The 12,640-nt window shown below is 38.0% G+C and overlaps 1 protein-coding gene across 8 annotated transcripts in view; it reads right to left on the bottom strand.

The window, feature by feature from the left end:
- The window catches only part of lrp1bb (low density lipoprotein receptor-related protein 1Bb), a 251,401-nt gene that overhangs the window by 35,266 nt on the left and 203,495 nt on the right, over positions 1-12,640 (bottom strand). For 6 of the 8 annotated variants that reach the window (XM_056389279.1, XM_056389275.1, XM_056389278.1 and 3 more), the window contains 13 exons: positions 12,041-12,229; positions 11,749-11,897; positions 11,371-11,464; positions 11,000-11,116; positions 10,425-10,544; positions 9,471-9,590; positions 5,889-6,005; positions 4,701-4,807; positions 2,346-2,478; positions 1,082-1,188; positions 767-899; positions 330-452; positions 16-138 (listed from right to left, as the gene is read on the bottom strand). In XM_056389279.1, coding sequence (XP_056245254.1) covers positions 16-138; positions 330-452; positions 767-899; positions 1,082-1,188; positions 2,346-2,478; positions 4,701-4,807; positions 5,889-6,005; positions 9,471-9,590; positions 10,425-10,544; positions 11,000-11,116; positions 11,371-11,464; positions 11,749-11,897; positions 12,041-12,229 — 1,632 coding nt within the window. The remainder of the gene's footprint in view (positions 1-15; positions 139-329; positions 453-766; positions 900-1,081; positions 1,189-2,345; positions 2,479-4,700; positions 4,808-5,888; positions 6,006-9,470; positions 9,591-10,424; positions 10,545-10,999; positions 11,117-11,370; positions 11,465-11,748; positions 11,898-12,040; positions 12,230-12,640) is intronic. The other 2 variants (XM_056389277.1, XM_056389274.1) reach the window with 1 other exon arrangement.

Raw genomic sequence — 12,640 nt, forward strand, 5'->3', positions numbered from 1 at the left:
GCATTCTGTACTCACCACACTCTTCTTCATCTGAGTTGTCCCCACAGTCATTTACTTTGTTGCAGACTTGGTCTGTTCGCAGACACACGTGATCATTTCTGCAACGGAACGGCCTTGTAGGAGGGCAGAGAAGTTTTGCTGTAAATAAAAAATAGACAAAAAGCTAATGGATGTCTCTTTTCAAAAACTAAAATATAGACAAACGCATGGAATCTTGTATGAGAAGACAATGAAATATTCTCTCTCCGGAAATAGCAAAGTTGTGGCTTATAAAATATGCATCCACTGTTATCAAAGGAAAGCCTTGTGAGAGTACAATATCAACCCACCACACATGTCTCCGTCTTCATCAGAGTTATCCCCACAATCATCCTTGCCATCACACACCCATGTGTGGAGTTTGCATAAGGTGTTGTTGCAAATGAATTCATCAGCCCGGCAGAAGAAAGCACCTGCAATTACACATATAGGTCCCCAAGACTTTTAACACTAACTCAGATTGAAGAGTGCATTCAAGACTGTATAAGATATGACTAAAACCTGTCCATGACAAGATTATAATGACAGATTGTTTTACATAATGATGGACAGCCCTGGATCATTAAGCCTTGCAAAAGCAAAGTATGAATCTATTTCTGATCTCCCTGTTCAGTAAAAATAATTGCAGTGTAAAGATTTGAAATGGCATATTAAAATCACTTTTTACTTTCAGGGATCAAAACCTCTATTATCATGCATTTTTATGCACAGTCATACTCATACCTACCCTGGCTGCAGTTTTCCTCATCACTGTGGTCCATGCAGTCCAACACGTCATCACAGCGCCAGCGCCGAGGAATGCAGTGTGCACGGTTTAGACATAGAAACTCATCTTCTCTGCACTCCTTCACACAACCAACCTGTCAGCAAACACACACCGTAAATCATCAAAAGTGGTGAAGTCTAGTGGCGTTTTAATTTGCAATCAAAGAAAATACATGACCGGAAAAGCAGCTCCTCACTACTGACGTACTGTACACTGTCAAACTGCGCTACTGAAAAGACAAATTATTTTTGGTTGCTTCTTTGAAGCTATACTGACCTCATCTGAGCCATCCAGACAGTTATCATGTCCATCACACCGCAGGCTGGCTAACACACACCCACCACTGGCACACACGTACTCATTCAAGGAACATGAGGGGACTACTGGAAAAGGGCAAAGTAACACAGTCAGTAACAATCACTTTTCTCTACCAGAAATCAATCAAGTGAGACTTTTTCAGTTTCCTGTTCTATGACCAAGTGGAAAACTCCACTTCAAGATAATGCTGAGTGAAAATGTAGATTATTGGAGCTCCTAAATACTGTATGATGTTGTCAACTCCAGCCAAAGACTTCATACTGTGTACTACCTGCTGCTTTACAAAGTGTTTCACAGTATTTGGTCAGTGATGATCAGTGGAACTCAATAGACCAGTAAATCAGCAGAACCAAGGCCATTTCTTCTCCTCCTCCACAAAATGATCTCTGAATAGCATTGCAGTACATTTTCAAGTTCTACAATTAGCATGGAAGTACATGGAGACTATTGGGGAATTTTCTGATAATCAGTCACATTAGAGAACCATTTTCCCTATACTTTTTATTGTATACATAGTTAGTTTCTTAAGGACAGGATGTCACTACATTGACCATTTCTTCAGCTGACTTCTACTGAGATAATGTGTAATGTATATATATATATATATATATATATATTATAAGGCCAGTGTTGAAAACATAATGTATGCCTATGTTATGACGGGGATTTTCTTTTAAATAGAAATGTTGATAAGGGAACATTACTATTGGTTTTGACACTGTTTAGGGTAGCAATGACCTTACACAGGGCTAAGCTGAATCTTTCACAGAAACACACCAAGGACCTCTCCAAGCTACTTAACTTTTCTTTCACTTATTGCAAAATGATAAAAAATTCATGAATTGTATGAACTCCACTCTTACAGAATAGAAAAAATATATGTAGTGGCTTGGGAAAGCATTCAGAATTTTTGCCCATCAATACACTCTACAGTTTTTCATTTTTGATAAAATTACAAAAAAATTCAAAAAACATGTTTTTCCCGGCATGTTCTTTGTCATTCTGGTTTATTGAATTTAGATTGATGGGAAAAATGGCAATCTACAATAAAGTACAGTGTGTACAAAAAATGAAAGGTTCTGAATGCTTACTGAAGCCACTGAGCAGAGACCCCACAGTTAAGAAATTTGGCAATTATCAATGAACCAACTTAAGCTCAGAAGTACAACTCACTAGCACTTACTAATATTCTTTCACAAACTAGAGGACATTTGTTTTGCACCTGTTCCCTGGCAGTTTTTCTCATCTTCCCCCATCTTACAATCTTCTTGGCCGTCACACAGCCACTTCAGTGAGATACAGAGGTTGTTGTGACACCGAAACTGGTCATCTGCACAGTGTGCCTCACAGCCTTTCTGTAAATGAATACAAAAAAAATATATGAAGTAAATATATCACTGAGTATCACTATCAGAATAAGATCATTATTGTCATTGTACCGTCAAAGACAAAGTCACAGTTTTCCAAGTCTTAAAACAATAGTCAGGCTCAAATATCATCTGTACGTTGGCCCATCTTTGTTATTACATCGATGCACTTGTCTTCTGTGTCATCCTATATGTAGGTGTATGCTTGCCTTTTTTTACATTCTTTTTATTTTTGGCTTGTCATACTATTTTGCCATTATGCTATATGTTAACCCCTGTCTGTTATGTCATCTTATATGTCATTTTTTGTTGTTGTTTGCCGTCACATTGTTCCACCCACAAAAAAGAATGTAATTGAGAGATTTGAGAGATCCTTATTAATGCAATCCCGTTGTAAGTGAGGGGTAGGGATGGGTATCGTTAAGATTCTAACGGTAATTCTACTTTTATTGATACCACTTATTGATCCAGTCCTTTAACAGTATTCTCATCTGTACTTTTTGTTATTTTGTAAGAGGAAAAAAAACAAATTAAGAACAGAATTAACATTGTTTTTTTTCTCATATGTACTTGATTTACATGAACTAAAACGTGCAAAAGGACTTTTATGTCGCAATAATAAGCAGGAAATCTATTTTCTTAATTTCTCTTAACGTACAGAGAACAGAACCAATAACGTGGAGCTTATCGATACTCCGTTTTTTTTTTTTTTTTCAAATTTAGCCCCAGGGCCCATTTAATACTGGGTTTCGGTACCCATCCCTAGTGAGGGGAGACAAAAACCACAGTCCTTGTTCCAAAATGTATTGCAAAAAGTTTATTCTGAAGTTTATTAATTAATATGATAATAGGGGTTTGCTCTTATTCTTGGAAATATGGATAAACATCCACTTTCCTATCAACCCACAAAAAAATCAAGCTGAAGCTGGATTCAGTGTACACAAACACGTTACTCTTTCACACTGTTCAGAACACCATATTATACACCATTTATAATATTGGCTGTTCAAAACACCAAAACAAGGTAGATAATCTACCCCACGATGGCCACTGAGAATAACAAATTTAATAATCACTGTGTATTACCACTGCTGATGGAAAGGCAACTTTCCCCCCTGAAACTATTTGACTATGCTGACCCAGAAAGCTGGCACTGGGGAAAGGGTTAAATAGAGGGTTAATTAGGGTTTTCACTGCTTTGCATGGGTAGAATTTGCTTTGCAAACGTTGAACAGAGCAATATATTAACAAGAGTAATGAATAATAATAACAAGCCTTTGTCCTTGAATTATGTACTGCACTGCATCATTACCACTGATGGGCCATTTTTGTATGAATCCTGCAAAAATCTCTTTACACCATGCAATATTAGATAAAAGCGCTTTTAAGTTAATTTCTTCACATATTACAACAGTGTAAAATTACAATGGCAATTTGAAGCTTTATAAATTGAGATATTCAAGCATATTTATGAACAAAACAAGCAGTCTTTGTTTTGCTGAAAGGCATGGTGGATTAGGATTTCCAAAAGCAAAAGAATATGAGGTATTTCATGCACTAATGTACTTGAAGGTACAATAACTCATTACAGTGATATTTCCTGTCCAGCTTTGTTTTGGAACATAGCAACCATGATGAGGAGATTTAGACCAGCACAATGAATTATGCCTATAATGGGATTATTTCTTTGTAAGTGGCAATATACCCATCCGATTTCATTTCCCTTTCCCAATTTGAATATTTAATCTGTGCTTGTGCCGCAAGTTCAGATACTAACACGCATTTCCAGGATATCAGTTACAGACTAAATTATACTACCCACACAAATATGCTAGAATTTGGCCTGGGTAAACTGTAATTTGTAAGTTTAAAGCACATCTATGTTCTCTGTATTGTCTTCATAATATTTCATTTTGTGTCGAGTGACCTGAACATTTTATATTAGCTGACCTCATAATGATATAATACATCACAAATAAGAAGAATGCTTGGTATGCTTTTTACTCGCACTGAAAAAAAGCAAAATATCGTGCCAAAACATTGGTGTTTGATTAAAAAGGTTTTTTTCTTTGAAAGCTATTTTGAAGTGTTCAGTAGTTTATTCTTAATTTAGTGTTTCGCTAATTTCTGAGCCTCATTAACAGCACTCATGTGGGTTTACCTTCCTTTTTGATTTATAAGTAAGTCGTATACATATCTCAAACACTGACCTCATCTGAGTTATCCAAGCAGTCATAGTCCCCGTCACAGCGAAATCGGGAGGAGATGCAGTCTCCGTTAGCACAGGCAAAGTCCTTGTGGTTACAGGTAACTGGCTCTGAGGTGTGAAAAACACAAAACATACATAATCATGCCAAACTTCTTCTTACACAACAAACAGAAACTCCCTGATGTTTATCAGCCAACCGTTCTGTGTTTAGGATCACATGCTTACGCATTGGCAAAACCATTGCTTTAGCTAATTAGTGTCATTTTGTATTAGAAGTGGAGAAACTGGCAAATTTAATCAAGATGTAAATACATTCATTGCTGCTCTCACAATGGAGGGGGCAACACACTCTCTGAAGCCAACAATCTTGTATCTGCCGTTTAGAGCAAGTCAGTCCCTGAGGACAATATTAGGACGCAGCTAAACAGCTGCATCAGATCCACTGTCTGGGCCCTCCCCTTGTTATCATGGACTGTTAGCTAACTCAGGGCGTGTATTATGAGTTGCGCTGCAACAGAGACTCCCAGCAGGCATTGCAGCAAAATCTGATTTGTGGCCTCTCCACTGTCTGCTGGTCCACCTGCTTAATTCTTTGCTATCCAACACTTGACTGGCTTATAATTTGCATTTTAAGTGACATTAATAGGTATGGGGAATAAGCATCTGATAAATCACATAAATAATGCATACTCAGCAAAAACACAAAGTACGCACGCACATAATCACATGATGTGCACACAAACAATTCCACAAACAACCCGCAAAAGATATTACATTTAAAAAGGTAGGTCATTAGTGTCATATCTTGAGTAAATAAAAAGTTTTCTCCTAAAAGTGATGATGAATATCTAAACAAAAGGGAATACGAGCCTGGTAAATTACAGAGAAAATATCAAGAGCTCAAGAGCTTCACATTACCCTCAGAGAAACAGCACAGATAATAAGAACATGCTTGAAAGAGAGAGTTGAGCCTGGCTGACTCGATAGTGAGAAACATCACCTAGGATTGCAGAATTGTGTGTGTGTGTATATGGGTAGGAGAAAGAGAGGGTGGTTGTGGTGGTGGGAGGGGCAGTCAGGTGTCTTCAGAGAAGTGCAATTCTTCGCTGCCTAAGTGCGTGTAGGACGTAAACAGTGTATATAAACGAACAAACAGAGCTGACAGAAAGTGAAGGAGTCAGGTACTCACTGCAGTTCTCCTCGTCTGAGTTGTCTCCACAGTCATTCTGGCTGTCACACCTCCAGTGGTCTGGGATGCAGTTGTTATTCTCACAGCGGAATTCATGAGGTCCGCAGGTCTTTTCATCTTTTTCATCAGGAGCAAACAAACATGAAGATGAAAATGGCTTCAAAGAGCATGAATATTAATAGTGTGCTAGCTATCATATTTTGTAGGTGTAATCATCGTTTCCTGAGGGTTTCCCTGAGCAAGTCTGATGCTGAGTTCAAAACACAGTCTGTACTCAAGAGGCTAACACACCGTAAGATGAAATACCTGACTGTGCTACCAATCATCCTCAACAGAATTTGTGACAGGAAGTTGGTAAGATTGAACTTTCTTCAAGAAAACATCCAAAAAATTGGAAAAAAGGAAAAAAACAAACAAAACAATACAAATGTAAAAGAATTTGACTTTGGCTTTGTTACATATCAAACACAAACTGTGCATTTGTTACTGTTAACAACTACCAAAAGAGTGTCTTCTCTGTCAGAATGTGGCAGCAGCTTAGTTGCTGGTCTGGATATCAGCAAACCACCTCTTTGTCTTTAATGTTATTCATTTGGTTATTGTAATAATTATTATCTGTGAGTCCAAAAATGTGTTAAAGACCAGATAGGACTAGATGTTGCTGCAAGAGGACACGGATCTTCATAGTTTTCACTGACACGCTGTCGTGAGAAATGGAGAAAAAAATATTTCAGTATATTTTTTGTGACAAAATTAAATAGTCTTAGTCATCTTGTAAACAAGGTCTGGAAATACTGCACACCTTTAACACTTAAGGCAACAGTAAATTGATCACTAATTCAAGGTGCTTCCAACTCAAAAATGTTTTGCCTGTTAATCAGACTGAAAAGCTCAGAGTTGGCCAGGGTTAGAATTATTCAAAATATCTGCATTTGCGTCAAAAATAACAGATGCTTTCATATTTGCTCCAGCAGTACTTCCTCACTATGGGTTTTCAAAGTCAAACTGAGAGCCTCCATTTAAAAAGTAATCTCTGTGCAGACAACATCAGGGATAATGGCCAAGGTAATGTTGTTATCAGTTAGGGAAGAGATGCGTCAAAAGAAGAGGGTGGCAGATTCTGCCTGGATCTCTTTCCAACATGACAGCAGGAGGAGAGAACCAGGAGGGAAAGCTGACTGCAGCAGCAGAGGACACAAGGCAGCAATTCATTAGGAACCAGCTCAGTCACTTACACAACATAAAGGATGTGACACAGAAAAAAAAAGCAATATTTCCTTGCTAAGTCAGAGCTCATTACTGAGCTAACAAGCAAAACTTCCTTAAACAGTTTGAGGTAATTCAAAGTGAAATATCTACAGAGCAACAATATCTGTATATGTGCTCTGAAGCTGGGAGAAGATTTTAGATGATGAATTATTGGATGATACTGATAAAAACTACAGAGGATGCAGTTTGAGGGGCTATAGTCAAACATCAGTAAAATACAGTGGGGAAACCATTTACTCAATATTATATCAGGGTCTTCTCAAGTTAATATACATTACAGCAGCATCAAAACAGCAAAACCGCCACATAAATAAACCTAAAATTGCAAAGGAATCTATCGAGAGAAGTGGTGACATGTCGAACATCAAAGCATGAATGCTCTATCAACTGGAATGGCACTCAGTAGAGCGCATACCTCTGCCAAGGCTAAACATTTTCTTTTACCAAATCTGGATTATTATCTGGATCTGCACCAAATTGTACATACTCAGATCTGAGATGAGATGTGTGATATTTTACATTGAGATCCAGAAATTATTTCCTGAGAAAGTGACAAAAAAGTTGGAAAACGCCTACACTTGCAATGTTGGGGAAAATAATAAAAAAAACAAAATCTTGGATTTGCCTTTTTAGGAAATTTAATGCGTATAATACCCCATCCCTCCACCAAGTTTGGTGCAAATCAGTTCAGTTCTTTTTGTGTAATCCTACTGACAAACAAACAAACGAACCTACAAACAAACAAGCGGACATGGGTAGAAATGTAACCTCCTTGGTGCAGATAATAATCCTCAAATTGCTATGTTGTGGAAGTCACATATACAGATAACATTACGAAGAATAGGTATTATTCTTCTTGTATTCCTCCAGATACATATACACATATTATATCATTACTACACACATACATCCACATGTACATAAAAGTCCCATTGTGCAACTGCTTCCACACTGAGATAATCTGCTCTATTATTCTGTTTCCTTGTGCTAACTAAATCCCAGAATTGCAGAGAAAGTCTATTTTAAGACTGTTTTATGTTTCAGGCATGAGTAAGATATGATCACAAATATCCAACAAAAGAAACACGGACTGTACTTTTCAGTCATAATATTACATAGGCTTGGTGACTAAACACATCCAATTTTTGTTTTGCCTGCAACTGATCACAGATGTTGTAGTTGTTTCTGCTTTTATTTGTGTGCAGTATACAGTATATCAAAGATAGATCCTCTCACTTCAGGTGTTAGAAGATTTGTCTGTATGACTCTATAAACAGTGGCAGTAGAGACTTTTTATCCGTTTTTAAAGAAAATCTTTATTAATCATATTTTATGTATAAGATCACCCAGAAGTTGTTGAACATGAAAATGTCATGCAGCACAATTTCAAGTCTGCATTACAACGATTATAAAGTTTTATTTTGTACTTTGCTCCATGTCTATTATTCACTCAAGGTTTAAAGTGGAATAGTGAACTATCCTTTCAAACCTAAAAAGCAAATTAAAAGCTTAATGATGAGACTAAATTCTCACAAGAGAAATAATAATCAATCCTCTTGTAGATTAGTCCTGGACTTGTTTGTTTCAGATATTTCAACATTTCTATTCCATTAAGTCAAATCATCAGATTTAGACACGAAAGGGATTGAGATGAATAAGAGAGACACAATACAGTGCAGGCACAATATAGACAAAAGAGGAGATTACCGTTTGCATAATTTTTCATGATTACAGATTATTTGATTTGAACTTCAGAAGGAATAGTTGTTTTGTCTAGTTTATTCCAGGGTGGACAAGACAGTGAGGTTGGTCCAACTGCTTATTTTTTTGTGGTTAAATGTTACAGACTGTTGTCACAATAAAAGCATTCACGCTCTTTACAGATACATGTCAACCAAACAAGGTCCAATGCTAGAAAGTTTATTTTTTCCATAGAGGAAGAAAAAGTTCCCAAAGTTGTTCCCCTCAGTAGCAATAATGGCTTTGACATAAAAGTTGTGGTATAGAAGGGAAACTCAATTTGAGTAGGTGTGTTTTTGTGTGTGTGTGTGTTTTTAAAGACTGACAGATGCGGAAAATGCCAGGCAAACCGAAATTATAATGCCAAGGCCTTACTGATGACAGGGAGAGCTGTCCTTCAAGGCATCCTCCCTTAGCAAAATCAGATAGGTAGTGAGAGCAAGTAGAAGGACTGAGTCAGACCAGCATCAAGCCAAGTGTAAAATTAATTCAGATTAAATCAGATTTGTTGCCCTTTAACTGAGAAATAGTGAAGTGGTGTGATTTATGGTTAAGTGGGTTTCCACAACTCACCGCAATTAGCTTCGTCTGAGCCGTCAGCACAGTCAGGGTCCTCATCACAAACCCAGAGTTTGGAGATGCAGTGCATGGAGGCCTTGCACTGGAACTGGTCTGGGGAGCAGGTGCTTTCAGCTGCAGCCAGAGAGACAAGTGTGTGGGAAAGAGGAATGCGATGCACTATCAGCATGAAGGAAGAAATTTGGATTGGTAGAAATAACCTGAACATCTAAGCAATCATAAAACTATTGTGATATAAGAACCAGTGAGGAAGTAATACTGTTTCAGTGTTTTATTATAGCAAGGTTGCAATGGTTGATTGTTATAAAACCTCACATTGTTTCAGATAGCATTTTAATTTTAGTCTAGTGTTCATTACAGGAGTGCATTCAAAACCGCATCCAATCATGCTGGAAGTCTAAGAAGAGGTGAAGTAATTAGCCTTCCTTTAATTAAAGATTTTTTTTAAAGTCTCTTTTCCTTCTCCTGACTTTCTTGCATTCTCTTCCCCCCACTCTCACCCCTCTTGCAATCACATGCAAGACAAATGCAGCAGTCTGAAAGACTTGAATGGGGTGTGATATTCTAATGAGTTACATCATGGCAGAGAAAATCTGCTCTTATCCTCTGTGTGATTCAATATCTAATCCCTTTTCACAGGCACAGGCCATAACAAGGGTTGCTCCTGGAATACTTAATGAAGACTATGTGATGTTAATGGCATCACATTTTCTGTCTAAGCACAGAAATTAATTAATGTCAAAACGCACAATTAAGGCGATTTATCTTAATCAGTTAGATTATATCTTTGCAAAATATCAAAAACTTTAAAATGGTGACTTTTCTAGGATTTTGCTGCAGTTTTGGGACAGAGTGATCAAACAGGGAATGTATTCATAAGCTTCAAATTCTGACAGCTCAGTACATTTCTAAGACAATGAGTCTGAAAGTAATAATACAGAGCCTTACGGCAGTCCGTCTCGTCCTCTCCATCACCACAGTCATCCTGACCGTTGCAGCGAAGGTTTAGAGGGATGCATTTCTGCTTCCTGGTGCACTTGAACTGGCCTGACAGACAGATGTATGTCTCTGAAAGAGAAAATGGGTAAGGGCAGTGGAAGGTTGAATCGATAGGAAAGGCTTTCAGTCCAAACAAAGAAAAGCATTTATATTGTTTGGACTGGCTGGTAGAGGTTTTACACACACTATAGACAGTTTATGAAAACTTTACATTTGGTGCAGTGAGGACCTGATATATGTCATAGATATTCAACTGACAATAACACAAATCTGAAAACATTTAGGAGACTGGAAAAAGAAAATCTTTTGAATTTTTATTGATATGTGATGAACAGTTTATCAAAATAGTTGTAATAGTAATCATTTTAGAACTTAATAGCACTGTCCTTACAAATTTATATTGCAGCCACAGAAAATCCAATAAAATAAAATGTCTTACTTTAGGTGGTAAGACAGCTAAACACAGCAATCAGCGACTAAAAGCAAAGGACACAAAATTAAAAACAAAGCATTTCTATCCTTACCACAGTTAGCTTCATCCGAGTTGTCACCACAGTCGTTCTCTCCATCACAGATGAAGGGAGGAAGAGCACAGAGGCCAGTACCACACTGAAAACGCCCAGGCTGACATTTGAATTCCGCTGTTGAGAAGGAAGTCATAACAATAACCATGTGTATTTACTGTAAGAGTTTAAGTGGAGACTATAAAAATCAATACAGAGCTTGTGTGGAAGAGGTCAACGAATGGCAAACATGTAAACAAAAAAACGGTCGTTCGATGTGAGTCCCATCAGTTCCCATTCAATTTTGATATCCCACAAAGCTCATTAAAATAGGAGCTCACTTCTTGTTTATCACTATTTTAAAGCCACCTTTGGAGTACTATGACACTCACGGCAGTCAGCGGGTTCGTCTGATCCATCCCCACAGTCATCCACCGTGTCACACTTCCACCAGAAAGGGATACACTCATCTGTCCCGCAGCGAAACTATTAGAACCACAGAAAAAAAAAAAAAATAAAAAAAAATAATAAAACAACACACAGAATTTGGAGTCAGCATGAATGCTTGACTTTTTGTTAAAGCTTCAGCATTCTTCAAAGCCAAAGTCAAAATCAATACACAACCATTTCCTAGAACCTACATTACATGTCAGAGGTGGAAAGCACATGAGAGTAAAGCAATTTGCCTTCAGGGGGAAAATACTGATCAGGACAGAAAAGACTTGGGCAAACTAAACATAGATATGAGAGGGTAGAGAGATGTAGCTTACCTGACTGGAGGTGCAGTTGGAAAGGCAGGTCTTATTGTCAGCAGCCAAGTAAAAATTAGTGGGACAGGCGCATCTGTGTTCCCCACCGGGGGATAGAAGACACAGGTGGCTGCATCCTCCATTAGCAATCTGACACTGGTGCTTGGGTACTGTACAGAAGGACAGAAGTACACGATCAAGTTCAAACTAAATTACACAAACAACATGCTTCTTGAAAGTATAATGGAGGCCCGTAACCACTGTTTTTCATGGGAGGATAGAATGAATATGAGCGCCAAATTGGACTTCATACCTTCAGGCTGGCGCAGGGAGTGGTAGACCTTAATGGATTTGATGGCTTGCCAGGAGTTGAGGAGCTCTATCCCTTGAGAGCCAGTTGTTTTGTGAGCACGTCGTAGTGATTTTGACTTCCCATCCGTCCAGTAGACAAAGTCCTCAAACAAAGTCAGTGCCATTACCCCTTGGATGTGGTCATAGGACACTGGAAATGGACAAATTAAAATCTGTTTCATTCAGTCTAGGAACCAGGCAGCAGCTGTGTAACAGTGCCACTTATAGTAGACATTTCCTTGGTAATTTACAGCAGTACCATTTCAAATGACTGATCAGTGATAACCACAGCATACCCATTTATCAGGTTAACCACTAATTTAATATGTTTTGATATCATTTCCAATACCCCTGCACCACCATCCAGCATTTATCGTCATGAACAGCAGTAATACTGATACAGAGACTCCTAAAAACTGATAAATAATGCCACCTTCAGCATCATTCATGCTTATAATGTAACTGTGCCCGACAGAGTAAAACATTTAAAACACAATATTTAAACCAGATTTGGGGTGCTCAGCTATGATAACCAGCTGCTGGCTCCAGCGTCATATTTAAG

The sequence above is a fragment of the Seriola aureovittata genome, chromosome 11, assembly GCF_021018895.1.
Source record: "Seriola aureovittata isolate HTS-2021-v1 ecotype China chromosome 11, ASM2101889v1, whole genome shotgun sequence".
Lineage (NCBI taxonomy): Eukaryota > Metazoa > Chordata > Actinopteri > Carangiformes > Carangidae > Seriola > Seriola aureovittata.